Source organism: Nylanderia fulva, unplaced genomic scaffold (assembly GCF_048542155.1).
Source record: "Nylanderia fulva isolate GAGA-0341 unplaced genomic scaffold, ASM4854215v1 Scaffold11, whole genome shotgun sequence".
NCBI lineage: Eukaryota > Metazoa > Arthropoda > Insecta > Hymenoptera > Formicidae > Nylanderia > Nylanderia fulva.
The window spans coordinates 4,358,976-4,378,198 of NW_028189302.1; the positions used below are offsets into that span (position 1 = coordinate 4,358,976).

The 19,223-nt window shown below is 48.8% G+C and overlaps 1 protein-coding gene across 8 annotated transcripts in view; it reads right to left on the minus strand.

The window, feature by feature from the left end:
• Positions 1-19,223, minus strand: part of LOC114936804 (protein groucho) — a 90,068-nt gene that overhangs the window by 52,304 nt on the left and 18,541 nt on the right. For 3 of the 8 annotated variants that reach the window (XM_085486654.1, XM_085486651.1, XM_085486650.1), the window contains exon 1: positions 9,181-11,336. The exons of 1 other annotated variant lie outside the window; for it this stretch is intronic. In XM_085486654.1, coding sequence (XP_085342780.1) covers positions 9,181-9,240 — 60 coding nt within the window. In that variant the 5' untranslated portion in view covers positions 9,241-11,336. Of the gene's footprint in view, positions 1-9,180; positions 11,339-19,223 lie in introns of those variants that run through there. 4 more of the 8 variants (XM_085486652.1, XM_085486647.1, XM_085486648.1 and 1 more) reach the window with 3 other exon arrangements.

Sequence of the window (19,223 nt, forward strand, 5' to 3'; positions counted from 1 at the left end):
ACAGAGCGACAGAGAAAAGGGAACGTCGGCAAAAAAAAAGAGCATACGAAAAAAGGGAGGAATAAAGATTAAGCGAACAGAAGCCGCGGGCAAACAAAGGGCCCGAGAGCTATGATTCGGCCGTTCCGAGTAGACCAGGTAATTACTAGTTGAACCTCGGGGAGAGAACGAGAGCGAGAGAGACAGAGTCTCTTTCCTCCGCGCGCTTCCCATCCTCGACCGGCTCTCGACCTCGTTGAAGGCGAGAGAAAAAGACAGAAAGAGAGAGAGAGAGAGACAAGACTCTCTCGGGCGAGAGAAGAAAAACTATGATGGTGTAGATAAAAGCGCCACGAGAAAACTCCGTCGGACTGCGCGAATGAGCCGCGCGTGGTACTTTAACGGCACAAAGGGAGCTCAAATATCGGCCAACTGTCGTGGCCCGCTGCTGCTGTCGCCTCTCCGAACTCTCCGGAACAACCGTTTTCTCTCTCCTCGTCTCCCTTTCATCGTCTGGTACGCTCGGTTGCCGGTAGAAGCAAGAGCAGGAGAAGAAGAAAGAGAGAGGCAAGGGAAGGGGACTACGACAAAAGCGACGGCGCTACAAAAGCTCCGGCGATAATAGGAAGCACGGCGGGAGCCACCCTGGCAGTTCGGCCACCTAATCTGTTACAGTCATAAACCCCGTTCTCGCCCTCCTCTCTCTCTCTCTACCCCCTGCCTGCTGTTCACGGTGCCGCCCTTTTACGAGCTGCGCTCTTCCCGATTCACCCTTACGTAAAACGCTCTCGTCATTTTCTCTCTCGCTCCAGAATTTTTTTCTTTCGCAAATTGATTCTATCAGCGGGGCATTCATCCCGCATTGTCAACGAGATAGTAATCTCATAGATACGCGCGCGAATAAATCGAATCAACAACGAATTTACGTCGCGGGCTTCTCTGTCAATTTTTAACATTTGACAATTGTAGTGGAAAACGATGTTCTTTTTTTTTTCTCATCTCTCGAAAGAGAGCATCGCGCCTCTCGCGATATATCAACGGTCCTTGAGGGCGTCGCGCGATACTCGACGGGGAATCTGTAACACGAGGGTCGTCTCCCTCAGGGACCGAGGGGAGAGATCGCGGGAATATGTTATAATTACCGCCAAACTGAACGAGCCGGAGTCAGGCGAGAGAAAAGAGGGGAAAATGGGATCCTACCCTCTTTCGCTTCCGACACTCGCGACAATGCCACCTCCCTTCCAACTTCTCCGATATACCACTAGCTCTTCTTTTTTTTTTTTTTTTGACATCCCCATCACGGCGCAGCCAGTAACGTCAAAATGAAATTTCTAAGGACGAAGACGGCCGCCAACTCTCTTACCGCTCCCTTTTATAACGATAATCTCGTTACCCACGCCGACAACCGAGGGTGGAGAGAGAGCGAGTGGCACCCCTTGTTGTCGTCTGCCACCCTCGTGCGCGACGAGGGAGCGAGTATATACGTCGAGGCAATGAAATCCGAGAGCACGCGGCCACATCTCTCGAGAGCATCTAAATTGCGATTCTAATCACCGCTCTTGCGAGGACCCCCGACCGTCTGTATCGCGGATCATAAATGCGCGATCACGCTGATGAGTCATAAGGCGCATCCCGACCGAATTGAAAATGACAATCGACGCTTCTCGACGGAAGGAGAGCGGGAAAAAACGCAGGAAAAAAAAAAGAGAGTAAGAAATTGCGGCAAAAAATATCCGCGGAGAAGAAGAGAGAACTTTAGCCTCAGAACTGTGTAGGAAACTTATACATTTATACGTTCTATGAAATTGGAAAAAAAAAGATACGAGAGAGAGAGAAGACCATATGTCGTCCAATCGTGAGAAGTAAATGATTTTTGTTCATGCACACGCGACGATCGCGGCGGGGCCACTTACGAATCAACTGCGTTCAATTCGATGCGCTCCGAAAGCTTCGTTTTCGCATTAATCGTTTTTCCTATGCTCGACGCAGCTCGACGAAGGAAGAAAGAAAGAGAGAACTCCCTCCGGCGATCGAATACAAGTCGAAAAACGAAACGAACGGGAGAAGGGAAGGGAAAAGAATGTCTCCCTGATGTCTCCGGGTTGTCGAGCCATTATCGAAGCTATCTCTCGACGTTAGACTGAGCGTTTTTAAGAACGTAGTCGACCTTTATCTGCGAACAAGCTATAGCTAATGTAGATGCCGACTGCGCGACTCAACTTTATTCTTTTTTCCCCCCTTTTATTTCTATCACTATATACCCGCAGGCCGACTTCGTAATACCTGGAACAGAACTCTACACTGCGCAAGGTAGGTATCTCGAAACCGCTTCCCCTATATTTTGTAGCTTCTCGTATTTCAAAGAAAGAAGTCAATCTCTCTTTGCAGGGAAAAGAATGCGTTGCTTTATGGAAAACAGAGAACAATTTTTACACAACGAAACCATACACATCTGGTATCCTTCTCATTGAAAAACATTGTTCGTATAAAATACAAGATATAAATAAAAAAAAAACGTAAAAGATCTGTAAGCGTATAGCGTATCTATGAGAGAGAAAGAAAGAAAGAGCTCTTAAACGGAGAAAGCGAATAACGGAGAATGTGCGAGGACGATGAGAAAAAAAAAAGAAAGGAAAAGACGAAAGGATGGTAGCCGCTCGAGACGGTAGTGTATACGGTAGCCGGCGTGTATATCATTAACCTCATCCTCGTTTTTCGTCTCTCTCTCTCGCCCCCACAACCGCCCATCCCCCACCTTCGTGACAAGCATGGGTCTCAACGGGTTCCGATGAAACAGGAATGCGCCGTCTTGCTCTCTCATCCGCGCCGCATCTTTCTCTCCTACTCTCGCGCCTGCACGTTCCCCTCGATATAGCCTCCATCTCCGTTCATCCCGCGCGATACTCGCCCCGTCTCGCTTCCAGATGACTCCGACTCGGCGCAGCACAAACGAGTAATTAACTATCTCCGTGTGGGACACGTGTTCCCATCGTGTTCCCTGTCCTTCTCCTTCCGTTCCTTCTCTCTCTCTCTTCTCACCCAATATATGTCTCCCCCGCTGCTGCCTTCCACCTCGCTCTACCGACTCTCCGTGTTTGCACACACTCTCTTATGTTAATTCGGCTTAACGCCCGCAGGAGCCCTCGAGGGGACGAGCGTCTCGCTTCGTCTCGCCTGGCCGAAAAATTACAGACGATCGCAAAGTGGGGAGAGAGGCTTACGACGACTGGGGTGGTCATGGACGATCTCGTGGAAAATAATAGGGATGTTCGTCCACTCGTGTGTTACGATACTGGGGAGAGGACACGAGCAGAAACGTAAGGGTCGCTCGACCATTCGGGATATGAATGTTCCTATATATACTCGATGCGATTTGCACCTCTTTTCGTGCGAGCCTCGCGTTAACGCTAATTTTTCTCGTGAAATTGGATCTCGACGAACCCCCGACATTAGTTTATTTCTGTCAATTTTGACAGTTGTCGATTCATCCCCTTCAGTATTTTCGCGATTTACAATTCGATGCGAGTCGAATCGGAAAAGCATTGCATCGGCGCCAAGAAAGATCGATAGATGTATAGAGAAAGAGAAAAATACACTAGCAACAAACTCGATTATTCCGACATAATCCATAGCGAGCGTCTAATGGCCGGGATAGTAATACCCGGTCGCAAATTTATCCATAGCATTCATCTTCCCATTAGCGGTGAATAATTCCGTTGGCGTTTACGTGTCAATTCACCATTCGTCCGGGTTGTAAGATGATTGGCCGCAGGGCAGAGGAGACGGTGTCGTCGCACGGTCACGACCTCTTCCGATCCCTCTTGCTCGTATTCCCGCTCGTTGAAAAATCGAACCGAGAGAGATCAAAAGACACGCGGTAGTGGATCGGAACATTGAATAACTGCAATAGATGTCGATAGAACACGTCAGTCTATACAGCGTGTTCTTTCACTAAGCGCGCTTCTTTTTTTTGAGCTATACAAGTCTCTTGGTAATTCTGAGCTAATATTTTCTCTGCAAAAATATCTGTGTCGGAGAGAGCACTTTTAGTTTTTGTAATTATAAACAATTATAAAAACAAAAAACTTTGAAAACTAAACTTTAACGCGGAAAAGAATAACTAAATCTCAAGGAGATTTTTCGTGTATGTTGAAATTTTAATTTGAACCTTTGTCAATAATTTGGAGAAAAAGTAGACTTATAATTAACCATAATGAATCGATAATTTAAAGAAAATATGTACTTAATTAAAAGAGTTTATTTCATACATGACAATACTATAAGTATTCAACATACTATCTTGTCTCTGTACGAGCATAATTACAAGGCCACGATATGAATGATATAACACAAGAATAGAAAACTACTTACTATTTAATATAGATTAGTTCATTAATACTCGACTTGGTAGAGTTTGCAGTCCATTATCTATAATCTCTCGGTCAACAGTTTATCCAGTGAAACCTAATATTTCCGTCACCGATAAAGACAAAAGAATAAGAAGAGGAGGAAGGAAAAAAAGACACATTGCGAAATCTTAGACGAGAGCATTCGCCCATGTGCTGCACAATGTAGAAACAACGGGAGAAGGAAAGAGAAAAAGACGGGAAGAGGGAAAAAACACGACAAACTGCCAAGGCTAACGCCAATTAGTGCCATTCTCTCGTACGAATGAGTCCGAAGAGAGGGCCGAAGGGACCTTTCGACGAAATTCTCTTGGACTTTCTTTTCATCTACCTGCAGAGAGTCGGATTTACCGCTTTATGCCTATACAGGGTAAAACCGCAACTGGATGCTATTTCAAACATGGTTTCCGTGACAAATGTGACGACACGTTGACTTTTCTTTGGCGAAAAGTCTTTTACGGTACGTTAATTTTGAATAGAAAAACGTCATGATAATTAAGTGTGAAATTATTTCAGCTTACGGACACAAGGCCTACGTAAATTTGAGCTCGGATCAGAATGAAACAAAGACTATCCAGATGTATTCGGATAACAAAAAGATAAAGCCACAGGAAGCTAACTTAGAGATAACCGGTTCGTAAAAGCTCTCACAATCAGTCGGGCTCTCCTTCGATCTTTTAATGGACCAATTTGACAAATTTCAAAGGTCTCGAGAAATATCTCCACTTTACGTTATAACATCCGAAAGATTATTTCAGCAGACAGGGAAGAGAGATCCATCAAGTTGTACGATTCATTAGTTTACCTGCGGCGAAATAACTGAACTTTAGAATTTTTAGCGGCTGTATAAGAACAGAGCCGGCAATCGGAATAATTACAACACAGTCTAGCGAGATATTTAATCATCGCGACGCGTTCTTCTTCTCTTTTTCGGATCGCGCATCAGCGATTATTATTTATTACACGGTAAAACGTGTCGCCGAGCAAAGAGACGGAGCGACACGGGATAAATTGTTCGTCATATCGAGCGTGTTGATCGCGGCGGGAAAGAGAAGGGAGGAGAGAGAGAGAGAGGCAGCAGGCATCACGCTCGGCCTATCATCGATATTGCGTGTATCACGCGAAACCGCTTCCTACGCGGTCACCGCACATTAACGCGTAATTGTATCTAAAGGTAAATACAGACGCGATAAAATCGGTAAACGCCTCGCGCGTTACGCGTTAGCATCGGCAGATGTGCCGCTATTGCGTGATAAGACCAGACCAGACCAGACGAGACCGGCCGCGGGAAAGAGAAAGCGCAGGGTAAGGAAAGTGGAAATTAAAACCACGTCGCTGCTCACCGCACGGCTCGCAACACATTCGCACATTGCACGTATGTATAAGAACACACAAATGCGCGCGTATACATCCCATCCCGGCCGCAGAGTTCCTCCATCCATTCGGCGGCGCGGCACCGTGTAATTACGTCGGGCGAGAGCACGAGATCGCGATCCGGCTCGGCCAGGAAACGTATAATGGGAGTATAATGCGTGAAATTTACTGGCCGCATCGGCATAATGGACGACGTGACGCTCAAGATATCACCGTGATTCCATATTTCCGAGTGCTCCGCGAGCGCGACGCGCCGAAGCGTAACGCGGCGCGCCGATCCACCGTTGGTTTAGAGATCCGAGATTTTAACACGAGCCGAGACGGGACGATATAGTCCGGACGGAATCGTTTCGAATATTCGCGGTTTATCGCGCTCGATCGCGCGCCCTGTAATTTCGCCGAGTCGAATTTCAACATTGCATATATATCGCCGATATACACGCGGGAATTCAAATTCAATTAACCCCGTCAAGGTAGCGCGGAAGAATCTGAATTTTTAACGAGATGGTATATTTAAAGTTATGCGCGCGACTCTTGGCACTTGGAAATTTTCGAGAATCCGGTAAACACGAGTAGCGCGATCCAGTAGAAGAGCAATTACTATACAGAGCTTCCTGTATTACACACGTCTCTTTATACATGCGAGAGACCGTACAATCGAAAATTAACATATTACTAATTAAGCGGTATACACTATATACGGACGCGTCGCGTTGAGAATAAATTTAAAAAAAAAAAAAAAAATATATATATATGTAAAAGACGCGCGAAGGAGTCTACGATCGGTTTACACGCCGAAGAGCGCTGACGAGCGCGCAAGCGAGTTTTTTCAGCTGCGCACATTCAGACGCATTTGAACAGCGTGTCGGAGCAAACAGACCGATTAAAAGTATCAATATTTACCGAATCGGGGGTCCTGCGCAAACGTGCGCCGTGCAGTTTACAGGAGGTAGTAAACCCGACGCGACGACGAGGTCCGGTCTAATGCGCGCGTGTGTACGCGTGTAACGCCGTCCACCCGCCCGTTGACATTCGCAACGTGTACCCTACTAACTAACGTCAGCGCTTCGCACCGTCCGTTCCCCGCTAGTTACGGATCGTCGCTCACATTCGCCCCATCGTTCCTATCTACTCTTTAGCCCTATGTATAATATTACGTGCTAAAACATTTTCAAAACAGACCCAAACTTTCAAGCTGCGAATAGAAAATATATACATAAATATCATTTTCTTATTGTTAGTAGGTTGCACAGAAGAGAGCATCAAATACATCTGAGTATTTCGTGTTTAATAGGAAACGATAGGAATATATATATATAAGAAGCGCAAAACTTGACACATTAGTAGGTATACCATAACTTTTAATGGGACAGGATATATACATTGAGAATTTAAGCCGAAGAAAAATGTCACTATATGTACAATGTGTCTTAAATATATTACAAGGCACCCCTTAACACGTGACAGACTTTAAACCGACCTTTTCACTTTTCCATATCTTTGTGTTCACGTCTATCACGTGCTACCTCAGTTACCTGGCCACATCCGGTCATAAATGCCTATTATTATTATTGCTATTAGGGTTGAGCCTTTCTTTGGGGTTCTCATTATGTTACACCGTCGTGGGCCTGTTCTCTCGGGCTAACGACACCGAGAATAAAGCGACGTTTGACTTTTGTTGTCGCACGCCACGGCGATTATCGTTTGACAATGACCGATAAATATTATACGTACGAATGTCTTTTTCTACGAGTCACGTTTCGCATTCGTAACTCGATTCGATTAACGCGCGGGAAGTATCCGCGAAAAAATTGTTTGTCCGCGCGGCATTCTACGCCGAGCGCGTCGTTGCGGGTTTTTAGCAGGAAAGAGTTGCGTCGCGATGAAAAGAAAAAAAAAGGAGGCGTTAATATCCTGTGTAATAGCCGGCGACACAGTCGATTGTACAAGAGAGAAAGAGAGAGGGAGTCGAGAAACGACGAACGTGACGGGACTACGCAACGATTCCCGGACTCGGACGGAGTCTCGCGGTGGATGATGATGAGTCGACGACGACGACGACGACGACTAAGTCGCCATATTATCTCGACCAGACCATTAAACGCGGACAACGCCGCTGCTCGCCTCTCGATTCACGGATCAACGACTCCGACGTAGCGTGGCGAAACGCTTTTCGCCACGGCCGCGAAGCTAATGTCGGAGGACGATGGCGAATGCGATAGTTCCGCGCGATTGTTTCGTATCGCCCGAATTTCGCGTCGATACACGTACACAAATTTAAATACACACCCGATACTCTTACTTTTATCGGTGTAGCTCGATATCTCGGAGAGAGAAGGGTTTCGCAACACGTGTGCGACCGCACACGTGTACACGTGGCCGGGTTATTATCGCGGACGACGTATATATGTATGTACGATTTTCCTCGTTGCGCATTAATGAAATTTTAGCGCGAGAAACCCGACACGCAGAGCGCGCGTTTCTGCTGGATCGCGTATTAGCGCGTCCTCGACAGACCGAAACTCGAGAAGTTTCGCTCCGGAATCGAGGACGGGTCGCGTTACGAGGTGCAAATCGCCCTGGTTCGAAGTAACGGGAGAGCAATCGAGCGTGAGACCGCGCATCGGCGAAAAAAAAAAAAAAAAAAAAAGTGCTCTCGCGAGTGCGTCAGCCTTATACGACGTTACGATATGATGTAATCGCGTTCTATTTCTTGAAAAATTAAAAAAAAGAAACGACAATTGAAAATAGCACTGAGAGTCGACCGCGCGGAAGCGCGCGATCAAGGACGAGGTTAAACAGGGTTAACAACGATGTAAATTACGAACGTAAATCAGATCGTCGCGCGCCGGTCCGCGCCGGCGCGGCGCGGCAAGTCGCGACGCGGCGGTACATTAAGTATGCAACGTGCTGTAAAATAGACCGGAGGTTCGGTAGCGGTCGCTCGGGGAAAAAAAGGAGCGAGAGAGAAAGAAACACCGCGCTGCGCGCGACCGAAGCGGCCATTTCGCGGAGCGAGCGAAACGTTCGCGTATATCAATATCGCGATATCTGCGGAAGCGCGTAAAAAACAACTTTCCAACTCTCCGGCTAAAATTGAGAAGCGAGCAATTCGTCGCGAGATACGATCGTCTCTCTCACCGAAATATCCGCCTCGTCATCGATATACGTATATCGTTATCGCATTCTCGAGCCGGAGCGGAGTGACTCTTTCTCGTTAAGTATACTATCTCTTTCTCTCTGACATAATTTGCTCGGGTCTGAGAAAATTGAGCATCGATTAAATTGGAGCTTTTAGCTATTTAATCGTAACGCACACAGAACCGCGCGGTTTATCCGGCGAATGCCATTGTTGATACCCGGGGAATAAATAAACAGGCTATTATTATCGTTATTGATAATTGAGCAATCGCTAACTCACCGGATGCCTGGCAGCGGCGGCGGCCACGGCGGCTGCGTTGATTCCGGCGCTGGGATACATCCTTCCTGCGTGATTTCCCGCTTTAGCGAGAGTTCACAACTTTTATTTACGTATATCTATATCTATCACACATGCACACACACGTTGCACTGCGGCGATTTGCGCCCACTTTTATATATTCAAAGCGCGCCGAGACGCGTCATCTCGCGCCGATCCACTCTTTTATCCGGCCGACGGCGACAAGTATACTCCTCGAACAATAACAATAACAAACAACACAACAGCAACAAGCGGAAAAAAAAGACGACGGGAAAGACTCGGATACGCTACGAAGCCGATCGTTGGCGGTGACGTGTCGTCGTCCCACGACGCGTCGTTAACGTGATCCTCGACACCCCGTTTCCTCGTCGAAAATCCATCTGCGGTATCCACCGATCCATCCGTCCCTACCGTGTCATCGGTGCGCGGCTAACTCGACGCGGGTTCGCCGGGGTGGGTGGCCCACGTTACGCGTTCATCCGGGAGAAGAATTCGCGAGCAGGAGCAACGATCTCCTTTGTGTCCGACGCGGCGTGCCCTTTTTTTTCGGTCGGTAAGGCAGGAAAAATTGCAGCAGCCGCCGTCTCTCTCTCTCTCTCTCGCGCGCGCGTTGACGTGTATACCGGAAGAAGAAAGACCGGCCGAGAGATAATATTTTCTACCGTCCCCTCGCCACACCCCCGCGGCGCGGAACCACGGTTTATTACGGATCTATATTTACTTCTTCTCGCTGGATACGTTACACCGCACACATTCTTCGTTGTTTACTCGAAGCGCGAGACGCGCGCGCGCGCGCGCGCAAACGGTTTCTCCGAAAGTCGCTTCGAAAAACGACGACACTCTCGCACTCACTCTCTCTCTCTCTCTTCTCGACAAAGCTACTCGTTCCGCTCCTAGTTTTCTCGTCGCGCAAAGAGATTCTCGACGTTAGCGTCGCGAAAAGCGCGCGCAAACACACCGACGAACCTGTCGCGATAACGGCTACGAAGCGACTGGTGGACAGACCGATAGAGGAGAGAGATCGCGAGATTCCCCACCACTTTGTTGCCGCCGCGCCGGCTCTCTCTCCGCCGCTCTATCCCCTACTGCACTCCCTCCCGTCATTCTTCGCCCCTTCGTCGTCTCGCGCTCTCTCTCTCTGTCGCTCGCTATGGCGCGACCCCGCTACTCTGCGTTTAAAGCCGCCAAGCATCCCCCTCGAATGTCTCCTCCACGCTTGTATTAACCGGCGCGATAGCTCCTTCGCAATTAAGTCGCGTTACGTAAGGATCTTGAAAAGGCGAGCACGAAAATCACGGCTCGTTAAAACGTTGCTCTACGTGTTCCTCTTACCAAATCCATCTCTCTTTCTCTTTCGCGAAGCTACAATTGTTATGTACGCTCGATGCGTTTCATCGAGCCTCATCGCGACGAGATGATTTTCGATCGTCTTTACGCGTCGCTCGCTCAGCCGACGAGCGATGAATGGCAATTCCGGAGCAAAATGGAATTATATCGTCATTAAGCGTCCCGATTTTATCGTTTCGCTGACCGACATTCGGCGGCACTTTGACTTTACAACAACGTTGCGAAACGTAACATCGTGCTCCCGATTTGTCCTTTCCGCGAGTGTACACATAAAAAAAGTGACTCTCTCTCTCTCTCTCATCGTCGGTTTATCGACGTTGATTACCGGCCGTCCGTTTTTTTCCATTGCGCCGAAGGCATTATCGCCTCGATACTGACAGTGACGACAGCGTCGAACAGCAAAATTGCGTGCAAATAATATTTGCGCTCGATCGTCTTTGGAATCTGAGCAATTTGGCGTATCAATCTCGTAAGCGAGACAGAGAGGGAGAATAAAAAAGTCGGAGCTCGCGTCGCGTCATTATTCGCGCCGATACGAGAGTACTTTGGTCGTAGACCGATTTGGATTTTTGCGAGTCTCGAGCGGAGGAACGCGCTGCTGGTCCATCCGAAAAGTTTTCGGTCGTTGACGAATACGACAGGGACGAGAAGAGAGAGAGAGAGAGAGAGAGGCATACGCGTCGGTATTAGTCGTTCCTCCGGGTTCGCTACGGCGTGTGCAAACAAATCGAAAGTTTTTCGCAAAATGGCCGTCACCGGGCTGACACGGATGTCCGCGTAAACTCCCTCTCCCCCTCGTCCCCACCCTTTCCGCCGCGCTTTTCCCCGTGCCTCGTTTCCCCGCTTGTCGACCGACTGCCTCTCTCGCCACTCGTGATTTCCCTCACTTCCCACACTACCACAAATATGGCGCCTCCACCCGTTTTCCCAACCCCTATACAACGTAGCTGCATAAAGCGACAGAGCGAGAGAGAGAGAGAGAGAGAGGGAGGGAGGGAGGGGAGGATACACGTACACGCCGTGCGTGCGCGGCCCTGTACGTGTGTATGCGAGTGTATAGCGAGTACCATCCTGTACGCGCGATTGTGTGTGCTAAGGGGGTGCCCCTATGTGAATATCGCGCGGCACACAGTCCCAAGCAGTTTCCTACTTGATTGCCGCTATCGTCCGCTCGCCTCGTAAAGGCGATGACTCCGCGCGGACTGCGCGGCGCACCCTGGACCAATCCACGTCGCTCCAGCCGACACTTGGCCAATCGCGGCGCGTTTGATGTAGCCGATCGAGTCGGCGATGGCAAAGAGTCGAATGAAAACGCGACCTCGGCCAATCGCGCGCCGACTTTTTCAGACGACAGCCGCGCGTTGGATCCGCGCGGAGTCGTATTCTCGCTCTATGCTCGTCCCCGAGAACGTACCTATACTGAATAAAGGTGCTACGCGAAGCCGCAGCGAAACATGAAAAATAGGGGGCCACACGAGGAAAAACACGGACCTGAGGGAGGAAGAAGCACGAGGGAAGGAGGAGGTTGAGGGCGCTGTAGGATGGATCCTACGAACCGAGACACCGAAGGCTGGGTGCAGTCTGGGGTTGCGTGGGATGGGTTCTCGGGAAAGGAGGACGACTAGAGTATAGAGGCCGAGGATGAGAATGGAAAAGTAACATAACGAAACGTCGATCCCATTATCCGCAGTTCTCTCCTCTCGCTCTTTATCTCTCTTCCGCCTCACCCGCAACCGTGCAACGCAACCCACTTTCGACCCTTAATCCGAAGGAGGATTAGAAAAGCCCATTGTCATGCTTGGCGGGATGGGTAATACACGTATACGCGTATGCGTGACGTTTGCCCCTGCGGCACGTATATATATATACGAGAGAAAGGACTCGACCCCTTAATGAAATATAATAAATACGCGATGAAGCGCGCGCGCACGCGCGGCTCCGTTTGTGCCGCGCGGATATATACGCGCTTTTTGCGCGATTCAGCGCGAGTCTGCATCTGTCAAATCCCCTCTTTCGTCCACACCGGCCGGGCTCTTTATCTTGTTTTCACGGGGCGAGAAGGAATATAAGGCAGTGCCGCGGAGTGTTGGCGAAGCTGTCGGTCGCGCTTGGTCGGTTGCGGTTTACGCGAAGCTGCGCCTCGCCTCGCCTCGCCGGCTCTGGCGGTTTGCGTGTTCGCTCGCAACCTGGTGGATAGGTACCTCTATACGTGTCCTCGACGCGGCTCGTCCGCGAGAGAATTGGAAGGAAGGAAACGCGATGAGGAGAGAGTTCTACGCGCCGTTCTACGTGCGCGAGGCAGAGAGACGTAGGAATGCGAGCGGCGCGAGAGAGAGAGAGGACGATATACCGCGAAAAGCGCCGACGAGCGAGACACTCCGTGCCGCGCCGAACCGGTCGCTGCGGTTGCCGCGGTTAACCGCGCCGGTGCTCTCAACCCGCGGCGACCGCGACGGTCACAGAGCCGGCTTCCTCTGCGCGCGCGTATCCCTTTTCGAAACGGCCCGAGAGAGATTCGCTAAATTACGCTCGCGACGCGAATTCCCTCGACATCCGTGCGAAAACGTCGAGTCTCGTAGAAAAACTCGTTGTATAATCTCGTCTCGTCGACCATCATCGCTTACTTATATTATATAGGCACGGATGTTGCTTTAATTAATCGTTATCGGGATGGGAGAGCGAGAGATCATCGGTCTGTTTTATTCGTGACGGAAGAGAGACGAAGCGCGATTATCGAAGAAAGACCTACGAGTCTCTCGCCAACGCGGAGATTTGCGAGGATGACGGGGCGCTTTGTTAGAGAGCACTCTCGTTAATATTTTTACTCTCGAACGTCGGCGAATATATATATATATATATATATATGCACGCACGCGTACATACACACAGATTGAAAATAACTAAATGCCGAATCACCGTCGCTACTAACCGCGCCACTCACGCACACGAAGCTTAATGGAATGTGGAATTTTATTGCTCCGACACTTTTCCATTATGCAAATGTACCAAACAACTATATACTTCTCTCCCCGCGATACACATCGAAGAATCAATTTTAATTATCGTCGCGACGGAATAATTAACAGATTGTATATGTCGAATACATAAAAAAAAAAAAAAAAAAAAAAATTAACATAAAGACCGATGAATGATTACTGCGTTACTAATTGAAATTATCAATATGCGAGAACGAAATATATATGAAAAATTCGTCACGCGTTCTCGCTGCGATCGCGTCTCTTCGAATGTCAGAACTCTAATATAATCCCTTTTGTCATTCCTCGCGCGAGGTAGACACGCTACGTTATTATCCCTTAATCGAATTGTTAAGCAACTTCTCGCCAACTCCATCGAGTGGCGTTAACACGGTCGATAGAAGCAGAAGCGAGCGCGCAACCTTTGATTAATACCTCACGATCGTGGAAAAAAGTGGAAGAGACGGGCCGACATCAGCGGCGGCGTTTTTGGCGAAATATTAGATTTTGCGTGTACGTGTGTGTGTGTGTGTATGCGCGTGCAAATGTATGTGTCTCGCCTCGAAGCTGCGACTCTAGCTGCGGCTGACAAATGCCTTCCGCGATTCTGGCAGCGGTGTACCGTTATCCAAATTACAAATAACACACCGCCGTTGACGTTTTATCCAACGCCCGAAGACAAATTGCAGCCAACGTGGGACGGCCGAGAGATTATCCCTCCTCCGCCGCATCGCGCGTCTTCCAACTACTCTTCGTGGGGTAACCGCGTGTCGTGGACTCGGTTAATACCGGTAGTTGCTCGGCCCCTTGGTCGGCACACGGAATTAACACGGCCAAGTGTATTTATGGATCAGGCCCGAGACCAGATATCCCGAGGAAGGATCGTTCCATCTCTCTCTTTTTCTCCGCTCTTTTCCCTCCGTCTGTTCGCCTCGCCTCGTCGACGTTTCTTTTTCCTCTCCTCCACGGTGGAGGATTAATTAATGAGACTGGACAAGCCAGGCATTATTACCTGCTTTACAGCGCGCGGCGCACTGGCGTGGGAATGTCTCCTCTCTTTGCTCGATTATCTCAAGAAGCAGCGCGAAATTTGCCGAGCAAACTTTGGCCATTAATTTTCATTCTCGATCGTGGCTATAATAGTTGACGTAATAGGAACGCCTAATATGATCCAATGTTGCTATCATCGATCGCCTTTTTTCCCCCTCTCCTTTATTTCGTTTCCGCGACGAGAAATTCAATACGTATAGACGGAAAGGTTGCAAACGTCGTCGCGCATACTTGGCGACGCGACGCGCCGGGAATGCATTTTACATATCGGCGAGGCGCAAGGACGTCGGCTACCTTGGACACGAGTTTGTTCTCTCTCGGTAATGATTTCTCGTCGTTCGTCGTCGCGCGTCCTTTGTTTAGCCGAGTATGGAGAGCGCGACGGAGCGGGGCAACGCCGAGGGCGCGATAATCAAATAACATCGCCCTTGTGCCCGACGCCATTGGCCCACATCCCGCCGCATACAGGACGTGATACACGTGTACTTGCAGCGTGTAACGCGTGCTCGAATATAGTGGTCTCTCGGTGTGCATTTGCCATGCACTCGCAGAGAGCAGCGTAATGCACATTTGTAAAGCTATACGGTCTCGCGTAACCGCGACTAGACATTTTTCACCGCGCCGAGTAACTTCTTTAATTGAAACCTTTTGTGGAGGAACAAAGTGTATCCTCGGTAACCGTATAAAAAAAAAAGAGAGAGAGAGAGAGAGAAAAAGAGCAGAAGGAAAGAAAAATTCGCCGTCGTTTCAACTTTAATAGCGGCAGGAAAAAGGAATTACAGAGAGCGCGATATTAATGTCAGCGCGAAAAAGAAAGAATTATTATAGCCGTGACTGAGGCGCCCGTGGCTAAACACGTAATAGAACGCGTTCAAATGGGAGCGAAACTTAATTAATTAAAATGGACGTCGCGGCTTGGCTTAAAATTCGATTTTAGGTCAGTCGCGAGAGGTTAAATTAACTAACGAGATATTAGTGCTGCGAGATAATTTAAGACTCTCTACGCTAAGATAGCTGCTATATATCGAGTTCATTGTACATTGTTAAACGATAGCGATATCGATTTTTCTTTGGATAGTTCCCCCGGTTTGTAACATTGATGTCAATGTTGCAACGCTCGTAGATGATTTATCGATATCTCTAAGGTACATCGAGCTATTTCTGAAAAGTCAACTTATTTACAGGTTTATCGAATTTACGATATTTTTACTCGGCGCGCATATATATATATATATATATATACGTACGAGTGTAGGAAAACTTGTGAACCAAAAATACGCATATTATATATCCCGAGAAATTTCAATGTACATATATAGGTATATACGAAAAGCTAGCAGAGAGCAAGTCTGGTTTCTCGCGCGGAAAACAAATGGGCAGTCGCATCGTTTATATACACTCTCGAGTCGAGAGAAACGAGAGGACGACGACGTGGTGACGGCAAAGAGGGCGATTTCGTCACGGCAGTCACGGTCGTCGCGCTGCGGCTGAACGACGCGATGCAAGGGAAGGGAGACCCCGAACGACTAACAGAATTATACCCGGAGACCGTGGAAGGTTTTTAACGGTCGATTTGCCGCGTAGCTCTCCCGTGCGGGTCGCCACGCTGCCGTGTTTCCTCTCGAACTCTTCGGCAGCAGCCAAGGGCGACAGTGCGACGCTCACCCTACGGCCAGTTAGTGCCCTTAAACCGCCCTTACCCTATATGCCGTTCGGCGTTTCGTCACGCCAACGGGGGGTCAAAAACTGGCCGCAGATGTCGGCTATAAACCTTCACGAAGGCGATCCCTTTATACGTACGTGTGTAGTTTCCTCTCTTTCTCCTATCTCTTCATCTCTTTCCCTTTAAATGTATACACCACGTCGTGTCGTTTCGCTATTGTATCTTCCGCTGAATATACACGCCCTTAAATAAATCCATCCACGAACCCGTTGCGTCGGGCTGCCTCTGTCGCCCTTTGTTGTCTCTGTTACTGTCGTTACCGAGATTAGGTTCGCGTTTCACGCGCATCGTCCGGCGACCTGTCCTCCGACCATGTCCCCCTCGAGTCGACCGAGATTTCCATTTCGAGAAATTAATCATATCGCGTTTTCGAGCGCGTTTAATATCATTCATCGACGAAACAGGGATCGCCGTGACACGCTTCGAGATATTCCAGCGCGATCTTTAACGACGAGGCGCGGCGGATCGTTAACAATCGCTCGTCGACGTTTAATTAACCGACGCAACCCAGAGTCCCGCGGCGCAATCGCAATCGCGCGACTGTAACGACCCATGCAACAACGAAGGGGGAACCGTAAAAGGCCGGCGAGGCAATGACGAGAATCATCGCTTCTTCTCCGTCCCGTTCCTCCTCCCTTCGTCATCCGCGGCACTTTCGTGCGCGGCGCGCGTTGCACGCACGCACGAAGCGAATTACAACGATTGAAATTCAATTCCGCGCGCGGCCGAGCGGCTAATTAGACGCAATTGAGGCGGCGACGGCGGTAGGCGACTTGCCATCGGTATGCAGAGACCCCGAGAGTTTATCCCGGGGATATCGTACATGTTACAGCTTGTGATCATGCACCAGCGTGAGTGAGAGAGAGAGAGAAAGGAAGAAAGAGAGCTCTCGGCGATGCCAAAAAGCGCCAGAAGTTATCTCCTCGAACAAGATACGTGAATATAATGTGGCTTAGCCCCCGAGACAGTCGAGAGCACGAATTATGTACAGCCCCGGGTAGAGTACGTAATCCGCTTTCGCGCTCGATTCGAACTCGGGAGACATACTTCTTCGGGTCCGTGTATACGAGGTCGTAAGCCGGTCAAAAGCCGCGAGGCGTGAGACACGGGACGATTAATGTAATCGGGCATGCGTGACGAATAATTATTCCTTCGAAAGTTGCATCGTTCGAAGCAGTCTGTCGATGTTAACCGCTTGTATCCGCCGCGGAATGAAATATCCGACGTTGAAATCTCATACTACGACGTCGACGACGCCTCGTTTATCGATGGTTATTCCCATTAAACAGTTCGTATCCACTGATGTTATAACGCGCATGTATGTCGCGCTGGCAACGCGTATATGCATAATTAAAAGTTCGTTTAATGCTCGATATCGTTTACACGTTGATTAAAGTAGCGAGTAATCATAAAATCGTGTCCGTGCTTCGTGCAGATTCTTTGATCAAAATTCGAAACCAAATAATTGAGTGTAGACATTCATTATATACGGGATAAGTTTCGACTGTGTTTGACGACGACGCGCTTTTTAATCGATGTAAAGTCAATTTTCGTTAATCAAAATTTATTTCAAGAATGTTAAATAGAATGTTATATGTGCGTTGTTGGGTGTGTGTATAATTTTTTTTACTCTTACAGTACAAGTATTCTCTCTCTCTCTCTCGTAAAGTTTAGCAACCGGCGTTGGCAATTAGCACTTGTAAAATCGCAAACGAGCGTCTCTGTACGCGACAGCCGGCGGACCCTCTTCGAACGGACTCGTATTTACCGAGTAAACAAATCGCCCCGATCGAGGGACCGTGAATGCCGCGTCATCGAGCATCGGTCTTTCCCCTTCAGCCTCTCTCTCTCTCTCTCTCGAATCATCGACTTCGCTCTCTATATGCGGTCCGACATTTCGTTAGCAACGCTCTTACTTTTCCCCCGATCATTTCCCGCCCTCCCCCTCTTTTTCCCGCCCCGGTTAACCGTCTATTGCGTTATTATTATCCCGATCCACGTCGTGGCGTCATTATTATCCACAAGAGCGCCGGTGGTCGTCCGTAACCATCGCATCGGCGACGGCCGGTGACTTAATAACAACCCGCTACATTAGTGTAATAGACGCTGCCGACTAACGTATAAGCCCGCTAATATACCGCTTTTTCTCCTCGAGTCCTTTCCCCACCTGTTTTCCTTCTCTCTCTCTTTTTTGCCGATCATCTATATATTTACCATCTTTTAACGGATTATTGTTCGGCTTTTTTTCACAATGTACTTTTCTTCCCTTTTACACGACCAACGCGCGCGGTTCCTCAAAGGCGTTCGCTCGACAGACCCTCGCAGTTTGAAACAAGTGTTGCGTCACATGGTGTCGTATCACCTGTTCAACCGCAAGAAGGGCCATTTCGCAGTAGGGATTTTTTCACGAGGCAACACTATATATATACATCAACCCGAATATTTAGCAACTCTCATAAACACTGCATCGCGCAAGATAACCGAGTAGTGTGTAAACGGAAGAATTATTATATATTTGCAGATAAATGAAAAAAAGAAAGTGAAAAGCGCGCTAATAAAACATCTGTATGCATTCTTACGGGATGATGAGGACTGTTTAACGCGCCAGTGACTTTCTACGGAAGACAGCGACTGCTTGCTTGTCGGTGGCACTTTCGCTTCACGATAACGATCGGAAAACGTCCGCTCTCGTCGCGACAATGGCTTGTCACTCGGAATAATAATACGGCGAGCTGGCGTAGGCATAGACTCTACGGACCGGCAAGTTCTTCGAGCGAGCATAATGGCCTATCCGGCGCACACTTGCACGCTTCGAGCCCATCTGCATACGAGGGTGCGCCCCGCAAGAACGATCGTCGTTGTATACCTCCTTCGACGCGGTCGGAGTACCGAGACAATGCGCCGTTTAT